At 44.9% G+C, this 22,363-nt stretch overlaps 1 protein-coding gene across 1 annotated transcript in view; it reads right to left on the reverse strand.

Annotated features, from left to right (window-relative positions):
* LOC119456847 (collagen alpha-1(I) chain-like) overlaps positions 1 to 16,975 on the reverse strand; it is a 36,721-nt gene extending 19,746 nt beyond the window's left edge. The window contains exons 1-2 of the mRNA XM_049669415.1: positions 16,955 to 16,975; positions 14,154 to 14,488 (exon numbers count right to left, since the gene is read on the reverse strand). Coding sequence (XP_049525372.1) covers positions 14,154 to 14,459 — 306 coding nt within the window. The 5' untranslated portion in view covers positions 14,460 to 14,488; positions 16,955 to 16,975. The remainder of the gene's footprint in view (positions 1 to 14,153; positions 14,489 to 16,954) is intronic.
* Between the last annotated feature and the right edge of the window lie 5,388 nt (positions 16,976 to 22,363).

A 22,363-nucleotide genomic window follows, 5' to 3' on the forward strand; every position in this document is an offset into this window, starting at 1 on the left:
CGCCACTGCGAAAGACCTATCCCTGTCGGGCTCAGACGCTCCACGTTTTACTACCGCCACAATGACAACCAGCGCAAGCCATAGATGCTCCAAATGACCCGACATGACCGCGGTCCTTCTGCATCCACCAGACGCTCGAGCCGTTCGCCGTCACCGCACGATCGTCGGTCCCGCTCACCCGTGCCCCGTCGCTTTTCGTCGCCGCACCCTTCTGTACACCCAACCTCGGAAAACTGACGGATGCAGCTCCCGGAGGTGATGCTGCATTGGACTCTCGGCCTGCAAATCCTCTCCTTACCTTGCTGACAGATCAGAACCTAATCGCCATAAAAGTTGACACCCTATCTGTCACTGACCTGATCGACGCCGGCACACACATCTCGGTCATGAGCAATAATCTCCGAAAGCGGCTCAAGAAAGTGCTCACTGCTGCCGAGTCGCACGTCGTACGAATCGCTGATGAGGGAACTCCCGCTGTGCTGGAAATATGTGCCGCTCGTGTCAGCGTCGCCCGTCGTCACACATCTATATTGTTCCATGTACTTGACCATTGTCCTCATGACGTGATCCTTGGCCTTGATTTTTACAGCGTAAGCTGTTATGGGCTCATTCCAATAGCCGTTCCGGTTCGCGATGTCGCCGCCAGCGCCGCCGTTGTACGACCCGAGCCTCCGCCAGTAAGGTGGCACCATCTAGTTAAGATGCCTGCAAACGCATCGTGCGCAGGCACAGACGACGAGATGCGATTCAGACGAGGAGCACAATCAGCGCGATTCTGATGTGAGATGTGCGCCAAATATTCTGGAAACCTCTTCCAGCGGCCGCGCCTCTTCGGTACACGTTATGGAGTCTCCTCGCAAGGTACGAACCGCTGCTGAAGAAGCGAATCATAGAGCTACGTGCACGGCTACAACCAGGCATCATCGAGCTCAGCAGACTGCTGTGCAGAGAGCATTACAAGCCGCAGCCCGCCACTGACGCCGGGCGGACAGTTCAAATCGTTCTCTTCAAAACGAGCTGTAGAGACTTAGTCGCGAAAACCCTTGTGTGCGCGGTGCCGGAATTGGAGCTACTCTTGAGTCGCTCCACCAGCCGTAACTGTGCTGCGTGTGCCGCGCAGGCCTGGGACTTTTTTATCTGCCTACTCAGCTATAACGACTGCTCCGCTGGTGTTGTCAAACTTGATTTCCCTGATGTTACCGACTTTACCGACATCTTGACAATGCAGCTCTATTGCGCCGACTTTGTTCTATCTCCGCAGGCACTGACCTGTATCACTGCTGTGCCCAACCCCTGTGTACCGGATGGTGCCTATGTCGTCACTCTCTGTGTTAGTGCCTTACTCTTGCACGGTGTGTTGTTTCCTCACACCGTAGTGACCATATCGGCTAACAAAACACACCTTCCGCTCCTGAATGCCACACTGTCGCCGTGGCGTGAGTACGACTTTTCTTCCCTCTCGCCTCATCCGTCTTCCTCCAACTCTTATGCCTCCTGCAATGCTCATTCCGCAACGTCGCCTCCAGCGCACGACGATATTACCAAGATGACAGCCCAGGACCTTACCTCCACACAAACCGACGATCTTTGTCATTTCCTCACATCTTCTTCCGACATTTTTTACCTTGCCGGTTGGCCTTTGGGACAAACCTCCCTTGTGCAGCACCGCATATATATCGGTTATGCACCGCCTATTCACAGACGGCCCTATCACGTGTCACACGCCGAGCGCCGAGTAATACAACAGGAGGTTGATAAGAGGCTTTCCAAGGGAATTACTGAACCATCGTCGAGCCCGTGGGATTCTCCTGTTGTCTTGGTAAAAAAGAAGGACAACACATGATGATTCTCTATAGATTACCGCCATCTAAACAAGATAACAAAGAACGATGTCTATCCACTGCCACGCACTAGACGACGCACTGGATTGCCTACATGGTGCGACATATTTTTCATTGGTAAACCTGCGCTCCGGTTACTGGCAGATTGCCGTCGACGACATGGACCGTGAGAAAACCGCATTTGTTACACCAGATGGCCTTTATCAGTTTTGAGTCGTGCCGTTCGGCTTGTGCAACGCTTCCAGCCACCTTCGAGCGCATGATGGACACTCTCTTGCGCAGCTTTAAGTGTTGTATAAGCCACTCTTACATCGTCAACGTCATCGTGTTCTCGCCGACCTTCGCGGCACACCGTCTATTCTTTCTGTCTTCCGTGCTGCTGGGCTTCATTTAAATACTTCGAAGTGCCACTTTGGTCGCCGTCAAATTACTATTCCTCGGTCATCTCGTCCACTCATCTGGCGTCCGCCCCAATCCCGCAAAAGTTCGTGCTGTTCTCGATTTTTCTGTGGCAACCTGTGCGAATAATGTCCGCAGCTTTGTAGGCTTATGCTCTTATTTCCGTCGATTTGTCAGAAATTTCGCGCTAATTGCTCGTCCTCTGACTGACTTTATGAAGAAAGGCGCCCCCTTTCCATGGGGTACTGACCAAGCTGCTGCCTTCAAACTCCTTACCACCCTGCTCACCACTCCGCCAATTCTGGCTCACTTCGACCCCCCTGCCCCAACAGAGGTCCGTACAGATGCTAGTGGCTATGGGATTGGCGTGGATTTAGCTCAGTGTTAACGTGGGCGTGACAAAGTTTTTGCGTTCGGAAGTCGTGGGCTTTCACGCGCTGAACGCAATTACTCCATTACAGAGCGCGAGTGCCTCGCACTCGTATGGGCAGTGAGCAAATTCCGGGCGGTCGACCTTTCACTGTTACCACGGACCACCACGCTCTCTTTTGTCTCTCGACACTTAAGAATCCCACGGGTCGTCTAGGTCGCTGGGCACTACGTCTTCAAGAATTCACCTACACAGTGGTGTACAAGTCCGGTAGGCTACACCAGGAAGCTGATTGTTTGTCTCGGCACGGCGTCGACGCTCGATACTTCAGTGATGCAACTGCTGGAATATTCATATTCTCCGCCTTCCACCACATCGGCGAGGACCAAGCACATGATACATCCTTGCGCGACCTCGTCAGCCGCCTCCGTTCTGACCCATCTGACCCCTCGCTTAGCTTGTTCCACGTTTTGGACGGCATCTTATACCACCGAAATCTGCGCACAGAAGGACATGAGCTGCTGATAGTCGTTCCTTCTCATCCCCGGGCAACTGTACTCGAGCAACTTCATGATGTCCGCACTGCTGGCTACCTAGGTGTTTCCAGTACCTACGACCGTGTCCGGTGACGATTTTTCTGGCCTGGACTCTACCGTACCGTGCGATGTTATGCCACTGCTTGCGAACCATGCCAACGTCGTAAGATGCCTGCTTTGATTCCTGCTGGAACCCTCCAGCCAGTTGATATGCCCACCGAACCGTTTTATCGTGTTGGCCTCGACCTGTCGGGCATTTTCCCTACCTCTAGAGCTGGAAATAAGTATATCACCGTTGCAAGAAATTATTCAACCCGCTACGCCTTCACACGAGGCAGTTGTGCTACCACCGTGGCAGACTTCCTGCTTCAAGACGTCATCCTACACCACAGAGCTCCTCGCCAGCTTCTCACAGACCGAGGACGTTACTTTTTATCTAGGGTTATCGAAGATCTACTTAGATCTTGTGCCCCGAAACACAAGTTAACGACTGCATACCACCCTCAAACGAACGGTCTCACTGAACGCCTGAACCGAACTACTTAGATATGATCTCCATGTATGTCTCCTCAGATCATCGTGACTGTAGACGCCGCGCTGCCATTTGTGACGTTCGCGTACAACTCGTCCCGTCACGACACCGCTCTCTACTGCCCCTTCTATCTCCTCTTTGGCCGTGACCCGATGATGCCTTTCTACACGATCCTGCCAACTGCTCTCGAGTCTCCGTCTGAGTACGCTCGCGACGCCATAGCTACAGCCTCCAAGGCACGCAAGATTGCCCACCGTCGCCTTTCTGAGTCACATGCAAGACAGAAGTCCCTTGATGACAACCGTCATCATGATGTGCAGGTCTCTGCTGGCGACCTCGTTCTCCTTTGGACTCCTTCACGGCGTGTGGGCCTATCGGAAAAACTGCTCTCACGGTGCTCTGTCTGACAGCTCAGTGATGTCACTTATTAAATAGCTCCAGCCGATGCTTCCCAGTCGTCCATGTCATCTGATACCGTCCACGTGGGTCGTCTCAAGCCACACCATGCGGCCGCCATCTAGAACGTGCCGGGTCGACGCTTTCGCCGCCGGGGCTTAGGTCACGGTGCCACGAGAGGGACAAAGAAGGCGATCACCAACAAGCCAAAAGACACGACGTAGTGGGGCTAACCTAACGTTCCGCCATACGGGTTGTACCAGCCATATTTTCTGAAGACTAAACACGGTCCCATTTAACCTTATATCTTTGCCCGTTTCATTTTAAATGCTTGCTCCTATCAGTGCTGGGCAGTATCCAAGATACATGTATCTTAGACACCATCTTATAAATTCATTGGCTATCGTGTATCTGTACCATAATCCGTCTGGCAAGACGTGTATTAGTATGTATTTCAGAGACATTAAAATATATGTGGTTTTACCACCAGATGATTATGAGGCACGCCGTAGTGGGGGACTCCGGATTATTTCGGACCACCTGGGGTTCAATAACGTGCACCTAAATCTAAGTACACGAGTGTTTTCTGAATTTCGCCCCCATCGGAATGCGGCCGCCGGGGCCGGGATTTGTTTCCGCGACATTTCCGAGACATGAAAGACTGTATCGTGTATCTTAAGATACAAGATACTGCTATCGCAACATCACCGTGCGAAACTTTAAACTTTGGCTGACCTCCGCTTCTCAAGCTCATACTGCTTCCACTAAGCGACCTGAATAAAACTAAAGCCAGCGACATTCTTTCACCTTCCCGCCAGAGCCCTCCAGCGAGGGCAGGCGATGCGGTCAGCGCGTCTCTATTGGTGGGGCAGAGTCACCTGCTGGCGCTCGCGCCATCTTGACAAAAACGAGCGACTGAACATCTGTGCGTAGCCGACCTTTTGTTTTCATGATATTGGAACTCCACAGTGGTACTTGCGCCATCGTGCAGAAGCTTCTTATTGACGTTCTTGTAATTAGATGGCGACCCGCTAGCTGGACGACAAGCGGAACAGCGACTTCCATCAATTACAAAAGCGAGAAGCAAAAACTGCAGACAGCGCAGCGTACAAAGAGCTTACTTGTTAAGTACCTAAAGCAACAGCAGTAAACTGTTTCTGAATGAAAATATTTTACTTTGAGCAATAAAGAAAAAGTTTTGAGTGTACCAACAAATATTTTATTCAAATGTAACAACGTTAGTCGCAATTAGGGATTTCCAAAAAAACATTTTTGTGCATACGCATTTGCTGCGACGTTATATAGATCTATGATAAGTTTCCTAAGACATCGAAGTATCTTAAGACACAAATGGAAAGTATCGCGAAGGATACAATTATTGCTCTAGTACCTTGTATCGCATAATGATACATTTGCAAAGTATCTTTGGCCTGTCCTGGCTCCTACGTATACAATGTTAGCTAAGAAACAAAGAATAAAATTGTTAGTAAATACGAAATACAAAATTGTCAGTGTTTATACAATACGAACCAAAACATTGAGAAAATTATTGATATCAGTAATAGATACAATTTCATTGGGAAGGTCGTTCCATTCTTTAGAAGTGCGGGGAACAAATGAGCATAAAAAAGAGCCTGTTCTGCATAGGGCGGTGGCTACTTTGGGAGGATTATCCATGCGACGCGATTAGTAATTGGATCTATGGAAGAAGTTATTGTGCAAGGTGGAGTGACAATATAACTTGTGGAACATAGTGACCCGACATATGTTTCGTCGTGAAGTCAACGATTTAAGATTCAAATTAGTTTTCATTGCTGTTATACTTGCTCCGCGCTTAAAGTTGGAGAAAACCAAACGAACTCAGTTATCGTGAACACGTTCTAAGGAAGTGATCACGTAGTCTTGGCTAAGATCCCACACTGCTGTTGAGTATTCTAGTTCAGGACGAATTAATGTTTTATAAAGAACACAGAAAGAAGACGGTGCGCGAGAAAATTTACGTCGCGGGTAACCTAGCGTTTTGTTAGCGTTATTGATTATGAAATCTATGTGGTGCCTCCAGGTTAGATGAGATGTAATGTGGATGCCTAAGTATTTATAAGAATTGGCACATTCGAGTGCAATGTCATTTCGATAGTATGCTGGAGAAGGAGTAGAAGTACGGGTGACACGCATGACCTTGCATTTGTTAAAGTTCAGTTCCATTAGCAATTGGTTGCTCCAGTTCGCTATAGCCGTAAGGTCGGGCTGTAGCATGATAACATCATTATCGTGTTTATTATCGAGAAGAATAACAGTCATCGGTGAATAAATGGATGTTAGATGACACACAAGAAGGAAGATCATTGATATAAAGTAGGAATAATAGTGGTCCGAGAACGAAACCTGGTGGTGCACCAGAACGTACATTAACGAATGGCGAATTGTAGCCGTGGGCGGAGAGAGAGAGAGAGAAAGAAACGTTTATTAGTGAAACAGTGTCCCGAGCGAGGCCTGGTATCACCCTGAGGTGAGAAGGCTCCTTAGTCCAGGAACCCTCTGGCTTCGAGACAAATTGTAAACGATTAATGGGAAAACATTCGATCCATTTTAGTAAGTTACTGCCGATGTTTAGGTGACCAGTTTTAGTAGAATCATATCACGGCAAACTTTGTCGAATGATTTTGAAAAGTCTAAAAAGATGCAATCAACGACAGATGACCTGTCAGGTATATTATGCAAGTTATCTGTGAAAGAAATTAGGTTGAGTTTCGCATGAATATGATTTACAGGAACCATGTTGTACAGACGAGAAAACTCAACTGTCCTCGAGATTGTTGAGAAGAGTGGTGAAAATCATACGCTCAAGCAGTTTGCAACGTGTACTAGAGATAGATATGGAGCGATAATTAGCAGGAGAATACGTGTTCTCAGATTTATAAAGTGGAACGATCTTGTCAATTTTCCATTATTTAGGAAGTGTGCCTGTGTCCGATGACTGTTGAAAAATATATCTAGCATAACGGAAGTACAAGCACAAGTGTTTTTTAAGATTTTGTATTAACGGTAGCATATATACTGGACTAGTATGATCTTTTAAGGTATTAATTAATCGGACAACACCAGCTGGGTCAACCGTCACCGGAGGCATCACTAAGTAATCATGGTGATGTACAGAGGGGTCCACTGTTAAAGGGAACACCGGAGCGCGTGGCGTCTGCTCGGCGCCACCGCCGGTCGGCGGCAGCAACAAGTGTCGCGCAGGCGCAGTGAGCGCTGTGGGTGGTGTTCTTTCGTCGTATGCTACACTCAGCTGCCGTGCTTCGGATCGTCGCGAAGCAAGCAGCTCGCGTAGTTCGTGTTTGAACGCAGACACTTTCCTTCCAGCTGGAAGGAAAGTGACTGGATTGATGTATAATCAGATAAGTACCCTTAGCATCAGCAGTAATGACCGTGCCGTCTTTTGTTCGCCTTCTCATTTCATAAAGATTTTCCCGTCTCAAAAAATGCTTACTGCGCACGTCGATTCCCATGATTCAACGATAACTCGTGTAATAGCTCTTTATAAATTAATATGCTCGTTAAAGGCGCTTGTGGATTCTTTGTGCAGCCTACGCACTGCAGCGACTCGAATATGCAGGAGTAGAAATGAGATGCGCACTACACACGGAGAAGTATTCTCTAATATGGCTGCGCCACAAAGAGACACCCGTAAAAAATTATCATATTTGTCTTGTAAGCTGAAACGTACCTGCTTGTTAATATTTTGCCTCGTCTAATTTTCCTTCATCTTTGCAATGGCTAGCTATCAGTGTGTGGCCATTCACTCACCAGCCAAGATTAAAAAGGCGTGATAGGCTTGCTTCTCTACTATCCGAAGTGCGGCAGCAGACGGTAGCAGACGGCAAAAGAGCACCGCCCACAGCGCTCACTGCCCCTGCGCGAAACTTGTTGCAGCCAGCGGCCGGTGGTGGCGCCGAGCAGACGCCACGCGCTCCGGTGTTCCCTTTAACAGCGGACCCCTCTGTACTTCAGAAACACGGGTGCTCTTATGTGGTGAAAATTGATTAACAAAAACATAATTTGATACTGTAGCACACATGTGGTTATTAAATGGATCACCCCGTGGGTTTACCAAAGCGATAAGATTGCTAGCTGTGGGATTAGTGACATGCCAAAATTGCCTAGAATTGTTTTGCAACATGTCCGGTAAGGTATTGGATAGGAGGTTGTTTTTGGCATTCTTTAGGGCTGATATTTATGAATTAGAGGCAACACTGTAAGCCGCCCAGGGAGTTAGTTGGGGAAATCTTGCGGTGAGATAAAGTCGTTTTTTCTTGTTTGATAACTTTTTAATATGGACGCTGTAACAAGGCGCGTGCGAATTAGAAGTGCTGTTGCTAACTGCAATATATCTGTTTTTTAAGCAGTCAGCCTTAGATACAAAGATATCCCAGTTGGGATGAACGGATCGATCAAAAAGGTTGGCAAAAAACGTTTCCATGAAGACGCACATATCGTTATTGATTGCAATGAAATTTGCCTTCTTATAGTCTTGTGTCTTTTTTATCTTAAAAGGTTTGGGGGGGGGGGGCGCCCCGTTAGGATGAAAAGTAATTATTGATTGTTCATTATGGCCTGGCAAATGAGTGATCTCCGATACACAATCAGGTCTTGTGGTGAGGGAGAGATCAAGAGTGTTTGATACATTGGATGATATTCTAGTCGGTTCCGTAATTAGTTTAGTCAGTGAAAATAGGGAACCTAAGTGGACGAAATTCATCACATTGGACCGAGAAGGGAGGCAATGTGGGCGTTGTATTAGGGTTCCAAACAGTGCTCGGAAAATTAGTCTCCGAGTAACAGTATAGGATTGAAAAGAATGTTGTAGTGATTTCGTTAAGGCAGCCATGGAGTTAAACTATAAAGGCTGGCGGGGTAGACACAGATCGGTAGCAAACGCCTTGTAATAATTTACGATCGTCAAGAGTTAACGACACCCAGACTATTCCAAGACGTACTAATATTTATACTTGATGATGGAGTGCTGTTAGATGTGGCGAGAAGAACGCCGCCACCGCGATGCGTAAACCGATCGCGTCTGTAGATAATAAAGTCATTTGCATTGTGAAAGATTTGATGGTTCTGAATGCCAGGGCTGAGCTATGTTTCTGTAAGGGCAATACAGTAAAATCTCGTTACAAGAGACACGGTTACAAGAGACACTCGGTTATAAGAGACATTTGAAAATGGTTTGGTTGGTTTTTCTCTGTTCGCCATGTTAACAACATCGCATACAAGAGACATGGTTACAGGAGACACCAAGGACAACTTTTTTTACGTCTCTAGACAATTGTCTTCACTACAGCAAATTGCACTGAACTTTCTGTGATTATGCTTTTATAATCGCTGTCGCATTTCCAAACCGACTTTGCGACAGAGTACCATTGCGTTCGATTTCCGTCGCAGCGACCGTGGCGCTGGTCGCTTTGTATGCCGGTAGTCGGACTCCGCAACCATCGCCCTGTTTCCATGAGACAGCTCCGTTCGAATCGTCGGGAGCCGAAGAGCGCCGAGCGGACGCGGGCGGATGCACGATTGGCCCAGTTATTTTGCTGTGAATCTCTGCCACGTCGGGACTTTGCGCTTCCCTCTTCGCTGATTTTCTGTTTGCTGCTGCTTTTGCTGCGTCCGCAGTTCACGGCGTCTCGGGTTACGTTTGCCTGTGAGCGAACCTTAGACTCCCCAGGAGTTGTACGGTATGGAGTAACTATGCGCCCTTTGCGTACACGGCTAGAACGGGGTCGTATTAACGCGAAACCGTTAAGGGCCCCGTGTCGCAGAAAATCTGGCGCCGGCGTCGGTGTCGGCGTGGATGTCGGCGTGTGTGGCGGAGAAAATCAGCCCGAACCACCCCGACCACGTAGGCCCTCCGCGTGGTGCAAGCTGTTAGTTCAAGAGAAAATCAACCCGAGCCACCCCGACCACGCAGGCCCTCCATGTGGTGCCAGGTGTTAGTGAACAAAAATTGAATTTCTCACAGTGAAATCCGTCAGAAAAATGGCAAAGTACGACTTAACCACAACCTACGTACATAGTGGCGTTGGACTATTATTTGAGTGTACGAGAAAACGTAATTCTGTTACGAGGAAACTCAAACACGAACCCCTTTTGCCAGCATTTCTACCATACTAACAGTGGCGCGCTTGGGTAGGCTACTTGCGAAAATCTTATCCAGATGGCACTCGCATCCTAGGCAGGTCAAATTGGGATTTGGCCTGCCTAATGCGTTTTGGAAACGCGCGCGCGTCGGGGTAATAGTAAACAATTATTAAAATAATTAAAAAAAAGGTCATAGGGCCTTCATATTAGACGAGTTATATTGCCCCTGAAACGTCTTCCCAGCAATGCATGTCTCTTTAAAAGGGAAGCAGACTTTAGCGGAATCGGTGTAAGCTTGGTCTTTGTAGGCTGGCTTTCCCATGTTCGGTGTTGCAGTGAAGCCTACTCAAAGAAAAATGCAATGCGAACGGGTTCCGATAACGCTATCGCGTTCCACTCTTAAAGGCGAAGCTTAAGCCTCCTCCAATTTTTTAATCGCGGTTCCGCAGATCTATAATAACGTGATCTAGTCCAACTCCTCCGTTTTTTAAAGAATTTTTGGTTACAAGAGACGTGTTTCCCCGAGTCCCTTGAGTATCTCTTGTAACGAGGTTTTACTGCAATGTGTGCTGAACATGTATGAGTAATGTAAGATTATGCACCATGTTTTTAAATGCGAATCATTTCATGGCGAATATTTGCCACTTTGACAGTATCTATCTATCTATCTATCTATCTATCTATCTATCTATCTATCTATCTATCTATCTATCTATCTATCTATCTATCTATCTATCTATCTATCTAGCCGCCTACGTCTTGGTGCTCTCATGGTCCTTTTGTTAACTTAGTTAACTTGGCAGGTCATAAAACAGCCGCCTAAAATCACAATGACCCGGCGAAAAAACGTTAACGCTCAAATACCACCGAAATGGGTTCGGACGTGGATACTAAGTGAATGAAACACTAAAGGATGATGCCAGAAGTCATAGTCATGAGCATGATTCAGCAAAATTGACAATGACTCAGAGAAAGAAGCCGCCAGATCCCACGCCCTGTCGGAATCGATGTTATGCTAAACAGTGTGCGGGGAGCCTACCAAGTTAACAAAACGACCATAAGAGCACCAAGGCGTAGGCGGTTGTTTCATGACCTACATGACACGCATGTCATGACATTCATGTCATGATTCCCTGGAGTCCCTTCAGCTACGCCTAAGAGACCTTAGGGCAAAAGCCTTAGTCGTGCTCATGACTATGACTGCAACCATTAACCTTTAGCCTTTTCGTTCACTTACTGCCACATCCAAAGCCATTCCATTGGTTTTTGAATGTTATTCTTTTTTCGCCGAGCCATTGTCATTTTTGCTGAGTCATGCTCATGACTATGGCTTCCACCACCATCCCTTAGTGTTTCCTTCACTTAGTACCCACAACCGAACCAATTTCAGTGTTTGTTTAAATCTTTTTTTGCTGAGTCATGCTCATGACTATGACTTCTACCATCATACTTTAGTGTTTCTTCACTTAGTATCCACGTCAGAATCATTCCGTTGGTTTTTGAATGTTAATGCTTTTTCTCTGGGTCATTATGTTTTATGACCTACATGACACGCATGTCATGACCTGTAATTTATGTTCGCCATACACTCTTATCATAGTATGCCAATTTTGGTAAATACCAAATTAACGATATGACCATGAGAGCACCAAGACATAGGCGGCTTCATGGATACATAGATAGATAAATAGATAGCTAGATAGATAGATAAATAGATAGATACTGTCAAAATGGCAAATGTTCGCCAAGACAGGCTTCGCATCTAGAAAGTTTAACACTGAAAAACCAATGGAATGAATTCTGACGTGATGCTAAGTGAAGGAAACACTAAAGGATGATGGTAGAAGTCATAGTCATGAGCATAACTCAGCAAAAAAAGATTTAACACTCAAAAAAAAGTTGTCGCAGTTTCACCTGAAAGGCGAAGCATCAATTGCGATAGCAAACTTGTAGAGAGCTATACGGAGTAATGATATTAGCTTTATAAGCTGTATAAACTTGTACATGAAGCAGCATCGGCAACACGCAGAACTGTTGTCGACGCCATCGGCGTTTTGCCCGCGTTCGCTCAAAATGCGTGCGGCGTTGGTGACTGTTGCCGGAGCCTCTGATATAAATAGGCACTTGGTGCCACAGCTAAACGTCGCCTCTCTTCCCTCCCCCTCCCCCACGGCCTCTTGCGCATCGGAAGGCGCGTTTGCTCTACATATATGGTGATTGTAAAGGAGAAAAGAGACGCCTACTTCTGCAGCCCTTAAGCGAGCACGGCGCAGAACGCGCGTTTGTTCTCCGCCGTGTGTTCACTCCCCGTGAAAGACGCGCCCCTCGCGCCCTTTCACTCGCACATACAGCGATCGGCGCGCGGCGACGATTTCTTCTCCAAATGACGTCATACGGAACCTCACGGCGATGGCGACGCCGACGGCAGAAATCTGCTTTTGAGTGTCCATATAATTGCTATCGCAATAAAACCACTGAAATGGATTCGGACGTGGGTGAAGCAAACACTAAACGATGGTGGTAGAAGCCCGAGTTATGACCATGACTCAGGAAAAATGACAATAACTCGGCGAAAAAGAATAACACTCAAAAACCAATGGAATTTGTTTGGATGTGGTAGTAAGTGAAGGAAAAGGCTAAAGGATAATGGTTGCATTCATAGTCATGAGCATGAGTAAGGCTTTTGCCTTAAGGTCTCTTAGGCGTAGCTGAAGGGACTCCAGAGGACTCATGAGATGAATGTCATGACATGCGTGCCATGTAGGTCATGAAACAGCCGCCTACGTCTTAGTTCTCTCATGGTCGTTTCGTTAACTTGGTAGGCTCCACGCACACTGCTTCGCATAACATCGATTCCCACAGGGCGTGTGATCTGCCGGCTTTTTTCTACGCTTCTGGCATTGATAACTAAAACTGATCAATGTGAATTACAGGAATAACGCAATTCACAATTCATGCAAGCCCTAGACTGAGGGCAATGAAGAAGCACCTGAACGATTGGCGCTGATATCTGTGCGTGTTTGAAGTTCTTGAACGCAGTCCGAAGTTGTGTCGTATAGTAGAAGCTGACATTTATGGAATGTTTATTGTACTTTAATATAAATTTTGGTAACTCTGGCTGAGATTTCGCGAAACCTATTAGCTTTTTGCGGGCGATCCGTGTAGCAACTGAAAAATCCTTGTTTACTGTGATTTCCTTTGATTTCAGCTGACTGGGAAATGACAGTGCTTTATCTCTCATTTTAAAGTAAGTTAACCTTACTACATCGGGGCGAAATTTGTTAGGAGCAAAATTGCCCAAGCGATGAGCTCTTTGAAAGGAATCAACGAAAAAAGATAAAAAATAGCCGTATTCTCATTTGTTAGTTTTTCTTCTCTTTCGAGCCATGCTTCTTGAGAATCGCGAAGACCATAAAATATTATGTTATCCCGGTGATATCTGTCGTCCTACTAGTTCAGGCGCGATTGTAAGCGGTGGTTTTCAGCTTTCAATTCTTCTACTGACCCCTGACTTCAAGTTATTTCTTTTGAGAGATGGTCGAAAAAAATCTGATTTCGTTTCTATAGGTCGTCTAGCCGCTTGCGAATATCGGTGATATCAGACGGCATGCTTTTTCGGCCGGAGTTTATGGACTTTGTGTAAGCGGCCAGTTCTGCTTGAAACTTTGCGCTTTGTTACGAACGGGTGTGCAAATCTTTGAGTAGGTGGAATATAACCGTAATATGCTCGGCAGGGTCATCAGGTAAGTTATTAAGTTCACACAGAGCGGGTGCACGCTTAGGGGGTACAGGTTTAGTTTCAACGTCTCCACAGCCTAATAGAAGAAATACATTAAGAAGCATTCACATAGAGTTTCGCACAAAGTTCTGGGGCACAAGAACACTATTAACCATCTGTCATGAGATTTATTTACATAGAGTGAAAAATTTGTACACACCTGCATGTCGAAAGAGTGCTGAATCAGGAAGATGCCTTGAATGCCTTGAGCAGTGTCTGCTTGCCCCGTGAAGCTTGGACTGACGGGATGGTTGTCTAAACGGTAGGCGGGTAACGATGCCATTATTGAAGATACCGGTTGAACATCAGCTAGGTGCGCCAAGGGTATGGGGTAACTACCGAACGGGAGCCTGAAATAGTAGTCGTCAGCTGGGGGAGTAGATACTGGGAACGAGACCAGGGGCAACGGCTGTGTGAACGGCGCATTTGATAGCAGCGATACGAGTAGAACCAGAAAGGCCTGCATGTCGAAAGAGCGCTGAATCAAGACGATGCCTTTAGCACTGTCCCCGTGCCTAGTGAAGCTTCGACTGTCGGGATGGCTGTTTAAATAGCAGGAGGATAACGATGCCGTTGCCGATGATGCCGATGAAAATCAGCGAGTTGCGCCGAGAGTATGAGGTCACGGCATATAGTAACAGAGTAAACTACAAGAGTGGACACTCGAGCCGTATCGCGGCCGAGCTACGGAGATTCGCCGATTCCGCTAGGTGGCAGAGGAAATCAAGAAAAATGTGGTGGCGGCTGCGGGCGAGGCTAGCAGCTTGACAGGCGGCACGACCCAGCACGTTGTAGTGCACGTTAAAGAACCCCAGGTGGTCAAAACTATTCCGGAGCCCTCCACTACGGTGTGCCTCATAATCAGAACTGGTTTTGGAATGTAAAACCCTAGGAAGAAGACTCAGCACGTGCCAAGTGCAGTCACGCCCCGTCGCCGGGCTCGCGTCGTCGTTATCCTGTAAAATGCGCCCGACGGCCGTTCTTGGCTCTTTCTGCCAGCGTCTCACACTATTGCTTCGTCGCCGTTCTATGGGAAGGCCACAGGAAGTTCTTGTGCACGTTGTTAAAGACTTATTCTTTTCGTATTTCGTTGTGTCGCTGGAACGAGCGACGGAGTTGGGGGCATGGCGGCCTTGAAGTCATAAACAGCGCCTGCCCATTTGTAACGTTGAATTTCATTTTGCATTCTTTTTTCTTATCGTGCACAGCAATGAGTGGTGATACCAGGGATAACAGCGACGCGGCAGCGTCCGAGCCGCGAGGCACGTTTGAAACAATGACGAAGTTCGAAAATAAAATAAAATGGTTCGTTAAGAATGCGGCCTATGAACTCCTGCCGTTCCGTGCAGAGGGCTTTATGTTGATTTATTGAAGAAGGTTCAGCGTAGCGGCTTCTGAAAAAGTATGGTGCGCCAGTTTTGCAAGAAAAATATGGCTATTTTTAAAGCCGTACACGTGCAATATTTGCATTGTGGCAATAAGCGCACTCTCTCAATCTCTGCAAGCTATGTGAGCTCGAGCGTTGTTAGCTGTTTTGCATTGGGCGGAAGATACGTGTTTTCATGTATTAATTGTGTATGGAGTCCTTACAACAGAAAGGTTCTTCTTAGCATTGATAACAGTGCTTCTTCGGCAGCCATTCTTTTGATGACATAGAATAATACCAACGACAGACGCAGTGTTAGATTAGACAAATATGCTTTGAAGACTCCAGTATTGCTTACATTCTGGCTCTATCATTCTACGTATTGTAGTAATCTGCACTATTCCTTTCTTAACATACACTCTATAGCCAAAGGACATCATGTATATTCAAGGGCAAATTTACAAGTATCAGAAGACCATTGCAAGGATTCGAAGACAGCAGGTGAAGACCCCCAACGCATTCGAAGTGCTTAATTGGCCCAGATTCCAATATCTTGCAGCTGTTTAATGAACGACTCACTGGATTTAACATTCGAGATGAGATTGGTGCATGCCCAATTGTATATGTAGCCTTTTTATTTTGGCACGCAACCATTCACATGATTTTACTACCTTAATTCACCTTCCTTCGTAGAAGTGCAAGAAAAAGCGTCATATTAATTTCTTCTATAACAATTCAACTTTTAGTAAATTAATTGCTGGCTTGTCTGTGTAGTTTCTTTTGTGATCTGTATACTTGCAACATGTCTTCTGTGTGTTATTTTTGTGTAAAGTTGTTACGCCATTGATTTCCCACTATTCTCCATTACTTTCATTTCGCAGTTTCTTTCCGTTTTCATGTGTCTGCCACTTTTCTCACAATCTTGCTGCGATAAATTGTTGTCTGGTATTTTCATATTCTTGGCTGTCCAGCAAGCTGATTCGTTTTGGAGGAACCTGACACGTTTATTTAGAATACTCCTTTTAGTGTGAGTTATTAGAAGTACAACATCACAAACTATAAAGTTCTGCTTCCTGATCAACAGTTGGTATGATTGTCGCGCTAACGTACAGCTTGAAACAAACGAATATGAATTTAAATTAACTAACATAAAGTGAAACAACGCCTTTGTGGTGAAACAACACGTTTGTGCGCTCGTCGTCGCAACATATAAACAGCGGCACAAGCGCCTGCATGAAATAAATCGATGTATGCAACGTTACTGGTCACAAAAAAAAAAAAAAAAAAGAAAGGAAACGAAACGAAAATGAAACCACGGCCTCCGAGATTCGGTGACGTGCGGCGGCTATCTTGGAGACTGGTTCGTTTCGCCGATTCCGCTAGGTGCGCTGAGCGCCAAAGTCGGCCGCAGGGGCCTACGGGAGTATCCACTCATTACGTTTACTGTGTTACTCTATGGTGACGGTTGGGAGGGAGCGTGAACTCGTAGCCATCAGACGGTGGAGTAGATAACGAGAACGGCGCAGCTGATAGCAGCGATACGAGTAGCACCAGGAAGGCCTGCATATCGAAAAAGCGCTGAATCAGGACGATGCCCTGAGCAGTGTCCCCGTGCCCAATCTGTCCCAGCGCAGGTTGCTTGAATGTTAATCGCAACGTCCGCACTCATCGCGGCATAGGTTCTGCCGGAACTTTTATCAGAAATGCCGTGTTTCACCAGTACCAATTTAACCCTCTGTGGTGCCACACCGGGTGTTGAAAATTAAGGTTTACGGAATTTTTAAAAATCGCCTGTGGCAGGTAACACAATTCTAATTGTTGAGCTAAGTTATTCGAAAAGGTGGACATTAGTATCACGAAAAATCGAAACACATAATCAACTAATGAAAAAAAATGACTAATGGACTTCTTGCTTACTTTACGACAGAAGCATTATTGCTGGCTCATTGTACTTGCTGAACGCGTTGTAAACCATTGCACAAGAATGAGTTCATTCAGTTCAGAAATATCGTTTTTCTGAGATTTTACGTGCCCAAACCAGTTCTGATTATGAGGCACGCCATAGTGGAGGGCCCCGGATTAATTTTGACCACCTGGGGTTCTTTACGTGCACTACAACGCAAGCACACGGGCGTTTTTTAAATTTCGCCTCCAGCGAAATGTGGTCGCCGCGGCCGGGATTCAATCCCGCGACCTCGTGGTATGTTACTGTTTGGTAACATCGCACCATAATATAATTCAAATCTATGCTCGTCACTAGGTATGCTCTGAACGCGTACCAATGGCTGTTAGTACCAAATTAGGGTAATCAACCATATACAGGGTGTTTCAGCGAACACTTTCAAAAATTCTTAAAGGTTGCCTGTGGCAGATAGCACAATTCCATTTGATGAGCTGGTCTACTCGAAGAGGCGGACATTACTTGCACAAAAAATTGAAATGCATAAACAAATAATTAACAGAAATTCACTAATTAAGTTTTTAACTAATTGCCTGATGGCCCATATTGCAATTTACAAATTGTAGCCGTGGAGTTCGCAAGGCGGGTCCACTTGAAACGAATTCTCGGGATGACACCAGTTTCGACATATTAATTCCAGAACTTTGCGGAGAAATGCATTGGCGTTACAGTTAGGTTCTTAACAAAACGTCACTTCATGCATTGAAGCTCAAAATTAACTGGAACGCCAATGCATTTCTCCGCAAATTTCGGGAATTAATATCTCGAAACTGGTGTTATCCTGAGAATTAATTCTAAGTGGATCAGCCTCGCGAACTTCGTGGCTACAATTTGTAAATTGCAATATGGGCCATCCGGTAATTATTTAAAAACATAATTAGTGAATTTTTGTTAATTAGTTGATTATGCATTTCAATTTATTGTGCAAGTGATTTCCGCCTCTTCGAGTAGACCATCTCATTAACTAGAATTGGGCTATCTGCCACAAGCAACCTTAAATAAATTTTGAAAGTGTTCGCTGAAACATCCTGCATATTTAGGTAGAACCAATTCCGTTTTCTATTGAGGAATGAGTTTAGCCTGCTTTCAGGAGTGTTTACTTGTGCCGCTGTGTTGCACTAGTTGCTATGATGTGTTTGGGGCTTTACAGGTGGATTATTATGAATGGATTATTTATTCATTCAGTGTGCAGACGCTGCACAGGGTTCCGAATTGGCCTTGAAGTGGTGCTCGAAATAGTACCGATTGTCTTCTGCGTACGTACGGTTCTGGTTAGAGTCTGTGTTATACTGCGCTATCTTGCGGTCGGCCCAGGAAAACGGTCCAACAGACTTGCGAAATCCCTTATAAACATGACTATTTATATGTTGGCATATTGTTGAGATATTGTTGACTCAATATCTTTTCAACAATGCCTCACTTGTTATTGAACGTACACAACAATACCTCAACATAAATGTTGTTGAGGCCTTCACAACAGTAAAGTCATTGACTAATGTTGTGGACTTATTGTTGAATAACATTGGGTATCATTGAGCTTTGTTGAGCAATATTAAGATTCAATATATATCTGAAAAGCACACACGCACACACAAACACGTAGATGTATGAGTGTTTTGCACAGGGGGGCACTTGCCTCCCCCCTGTCTTTCAGGTTAATTTTAATTAAATGAAATTTTAAACTAATTACCTGATGGCCCATATTGCAGTTTACATATTGTAGCCATGGAGTTCGCAAGGCGGATCCACTTGGAATGAGTTCTCGGGATGACACCAGTTTCGAGACAATAATTTCCGAACTTTGCGGAGAAATGCATTGACGTTCCACTTACTTTCTGAACAAAATGTTGCTTTATGCATTGAACCACAAAATAAACTGGAACGCCAATGCATTTCTCCGCAAATTTCGGGAATAATTATCTCGAAACTGGTGTCATCCTGAGAAAATTCATTCCAAGTGGATCCGCCTTGCGTACTCCGCGGCTACAATTTGTTAATTGCAATATGGGTCATCAGATAATAAGTTAAACGCATAATGAGTGTTTTTTGTTGATTATTCAATTATGCATTTCAATTTTTTGTGCAAATAGCGTCCGCCTCTTCGAGTAGACCAGCTCATTAACTAGAATTGCGATATCTACCAGAGGCAACCTTACATAAATTTTTAAAGTGTTCGCTGAAACACCCTGTATATATATATATATATATATATATATATATATATATATTGAAACTGATGTCATTCTGTAAATTCATTCCAATGCATACACCTTGTAAACACGCCGGCTACAACTTGCAAATAGCAATAGGAGTCGTAAATTAATTGAGAAGTTGGTAATTTTTTGTTGATTATGTGAATGTGTTTTGATTTCTCGTACAAAGAATGTCTGGTTCTCTGATCAATCCAGCTCAAGGAAAACAATTATTTTATCTGCAACAGCCGATCATGAAAAATTCCGTAAAACTTAAAAATGACCAACCCGTATATGAGTAACTGCCGTGGCCTCATGCGAATCGTGCCATGGTTACTATCACTGGCTGCCTAATAAAGAAAGCATGTGCTTTTTTTAGTGCTATTGTTTAGTGTTATGTCCATCTGCTTGTACATTTGTTTATGTATTTATTTGCTCATTTAGTTATTTTTTAGTATTTATTTCTATTGGGAAATGCGTTTTATTTAAGGGCCACACATGACTTTGCTGTGTTAAGCTAATTGAAAAACTGGCATAACGGTTTTGCTAGCAGATTTACAATATGGTTTATTACAGGCTGAGAGCATGGTTTTGAGCTCTGGATGACCCAGGCCTGCAATGCAGAAGGGCCTAATTTGCTCCTGTCTTATGATATGCAAGGACAATATCAACGTGACATCAAAGGTAATACTTTGTGACGCAAATTAGCTCAGCAGTATTTTAAGAAAAGTCCAGTTTTCAACACTGCTCGATATAGAGGATGTGTCACTTAATTAGCTTGGACCGAACTAAAATATGGAAGTGCTACGTAGCTGTCAGAACCAAGGTAATGTCTGCCGTCGCTTGGAGATACTCAGATTATTTTTTGCAACTCCTGATACGGCCTTTTGTTGCTCAATACGTGCCACATAAATGTGTTTTTTCGAGCGTGAGAGATGCCCGCGAATAAAAGCAAAGTGCTTGAGCGGCCAGTTGCGCCGCAATTTTGCGTGTATTCATGAGCTTCTTTTACGCTCGGAAAAACTTTTATGTAGTATGTGTTGAGCCACGAAAACTGTATCAGGAGTTTTTCATGTTGCTCTACAATTTACTCATTGACACTTTTCATCTATTGATTATTTATTAAGACTAATTATCTAATTAGGCGGAATGCAAAAAACTGAGTATCTCCAAGCGCCCGCAAACAACATTATCTTGATGATGTCCAGCTACGTAGCATTTGCATATTTTTAAAGTTTGGCCCAAATTAAGTGAAACACCCTGTACATTAGAGGTATAATTCAATAAGCTTTCAAGATCTCTTTAATGTTGACGTTCAACTTAGCTCCAACAATATCTCAATGGGCTTTCAATATTGACATTCAGCATATTCCAACTATGTTTCAATGGGCTTTCAATGTTGAGACTCAACACATCTTCAACAACGCTTCATTAGGCTTTCAATATTGACATGCGACACATTCCAACAATGTTTCAACGGGCTTTCAATGTTGCCACTTAACATCTGCAATGCCTCAAATGGCTTTCAATATTGAAATACAACATGGATTCAACAATACCCCAATGATTTCTCAAATTGACATGCCTCAATAGTGTTTCGACAAAATGTTCCGGGCGAATTATCAACACATGCCAACAACAACCTCAATAATGTTTCAACAATACCACAATGAGTATCAATGTCATTAGTTGACGTTGATCAATGTTATTGCAATAACTTTTCAACAATTGTTTTTGTAAGGAAGCTCCAAGAGAACGACAAACACATGAAAAAATTGTACTGCATTGATTTGGAACGAGCCATTTGGAACATTTGCGAAACAGTCCGAACGTTAGGACCACTAACGCGCCACGTTCCTAAGCGGTCACAAACATAAATGTGAGTGCATAGTTTTCTTGTGAGAAGCTGCGCTATAATCTCGTTTCTCAGGACTCTCAATAAAGTTTTTCCATCCATCCAACCATCCAAGCTACGCTTTTAAAGATGTTCGTGCTTGTATTTCTGATTGCTGTCATCTTGTACAACATAACGAAATGCCTGTAGCTAAGAGAGCCAGAAATGAAAAATGTAGAACGCTTACGCTTCCCGACAAAAGAAATCGGAAAGTTATGCATGATTCTGCCATGTTACCATACGGTCAGGAACACGAATTCGAATGATTTACGTGCATAAGGAATGCCAAGGCTTTCGAATGATGTTCATGCGTCCGTTTGTTTATTCTTCTTTTGTACGTAATTTTTGTGTGCATGCAGCTAGGAAAGGCATAAAAACATTTACCAAAACTTCTAAAAAATACGATGCGTGCGCGTGCACACATGGGTGATGAATTCGCAGGCACTGCTCTCTGGAGGAGAAACCCTGATCAAGCAACATTGAAAAATAAGTGCCTTACAAAACAGCCGCTCGGCGCGTTAGTAAACAGATACCAGCCTGTGGGTCTCGGACGCAGCGTAGCAAACAATATGTTACCAAAGAGTAGCGCCGCCCCATACAGGGTTAACATCGCATACTTATTTGCCATATCCCCCCTCCCCATCCTTATTTGCTATAACCCCCTTCCTTCCCATCGCTAAGTTTCACCTCGGTTACATATTTCAGTTTATTGTTCATTTTATTTTCCTTCAAGACCACCGGAGGGGGTATTACATAAGGGGTAATCATTCCAGGGCCGCGGTATGAATTTTGCGCCGCTCGTAAAACACACTCATTCCGCTCCGGAGCAATTGAATACGTTCTTTATTGCAAACACCCAAATTAACCCACAAACGTTGACTTTGCCCAAAGCAAGCTTCTCATTTTCGTGAAATATAAGGAAGGTGCTTTGTTTATTTCAATGAGGACACCTTGAAAA

This window comes from Dermacentor silvarum, chromosome 6, assembly GCF_013339745.2.
Source record: "Dermacentor silvarum isolate Dsil-2018 chromosome 6, BIME_Dsil_1.4, whole genome shotgun sequence".
NCBI lineage: Eukaryota > Metazoa > Arthropoda > Arachnida > Ixodida > Ixodidae > Dermacentor > Dermacentor silvarum.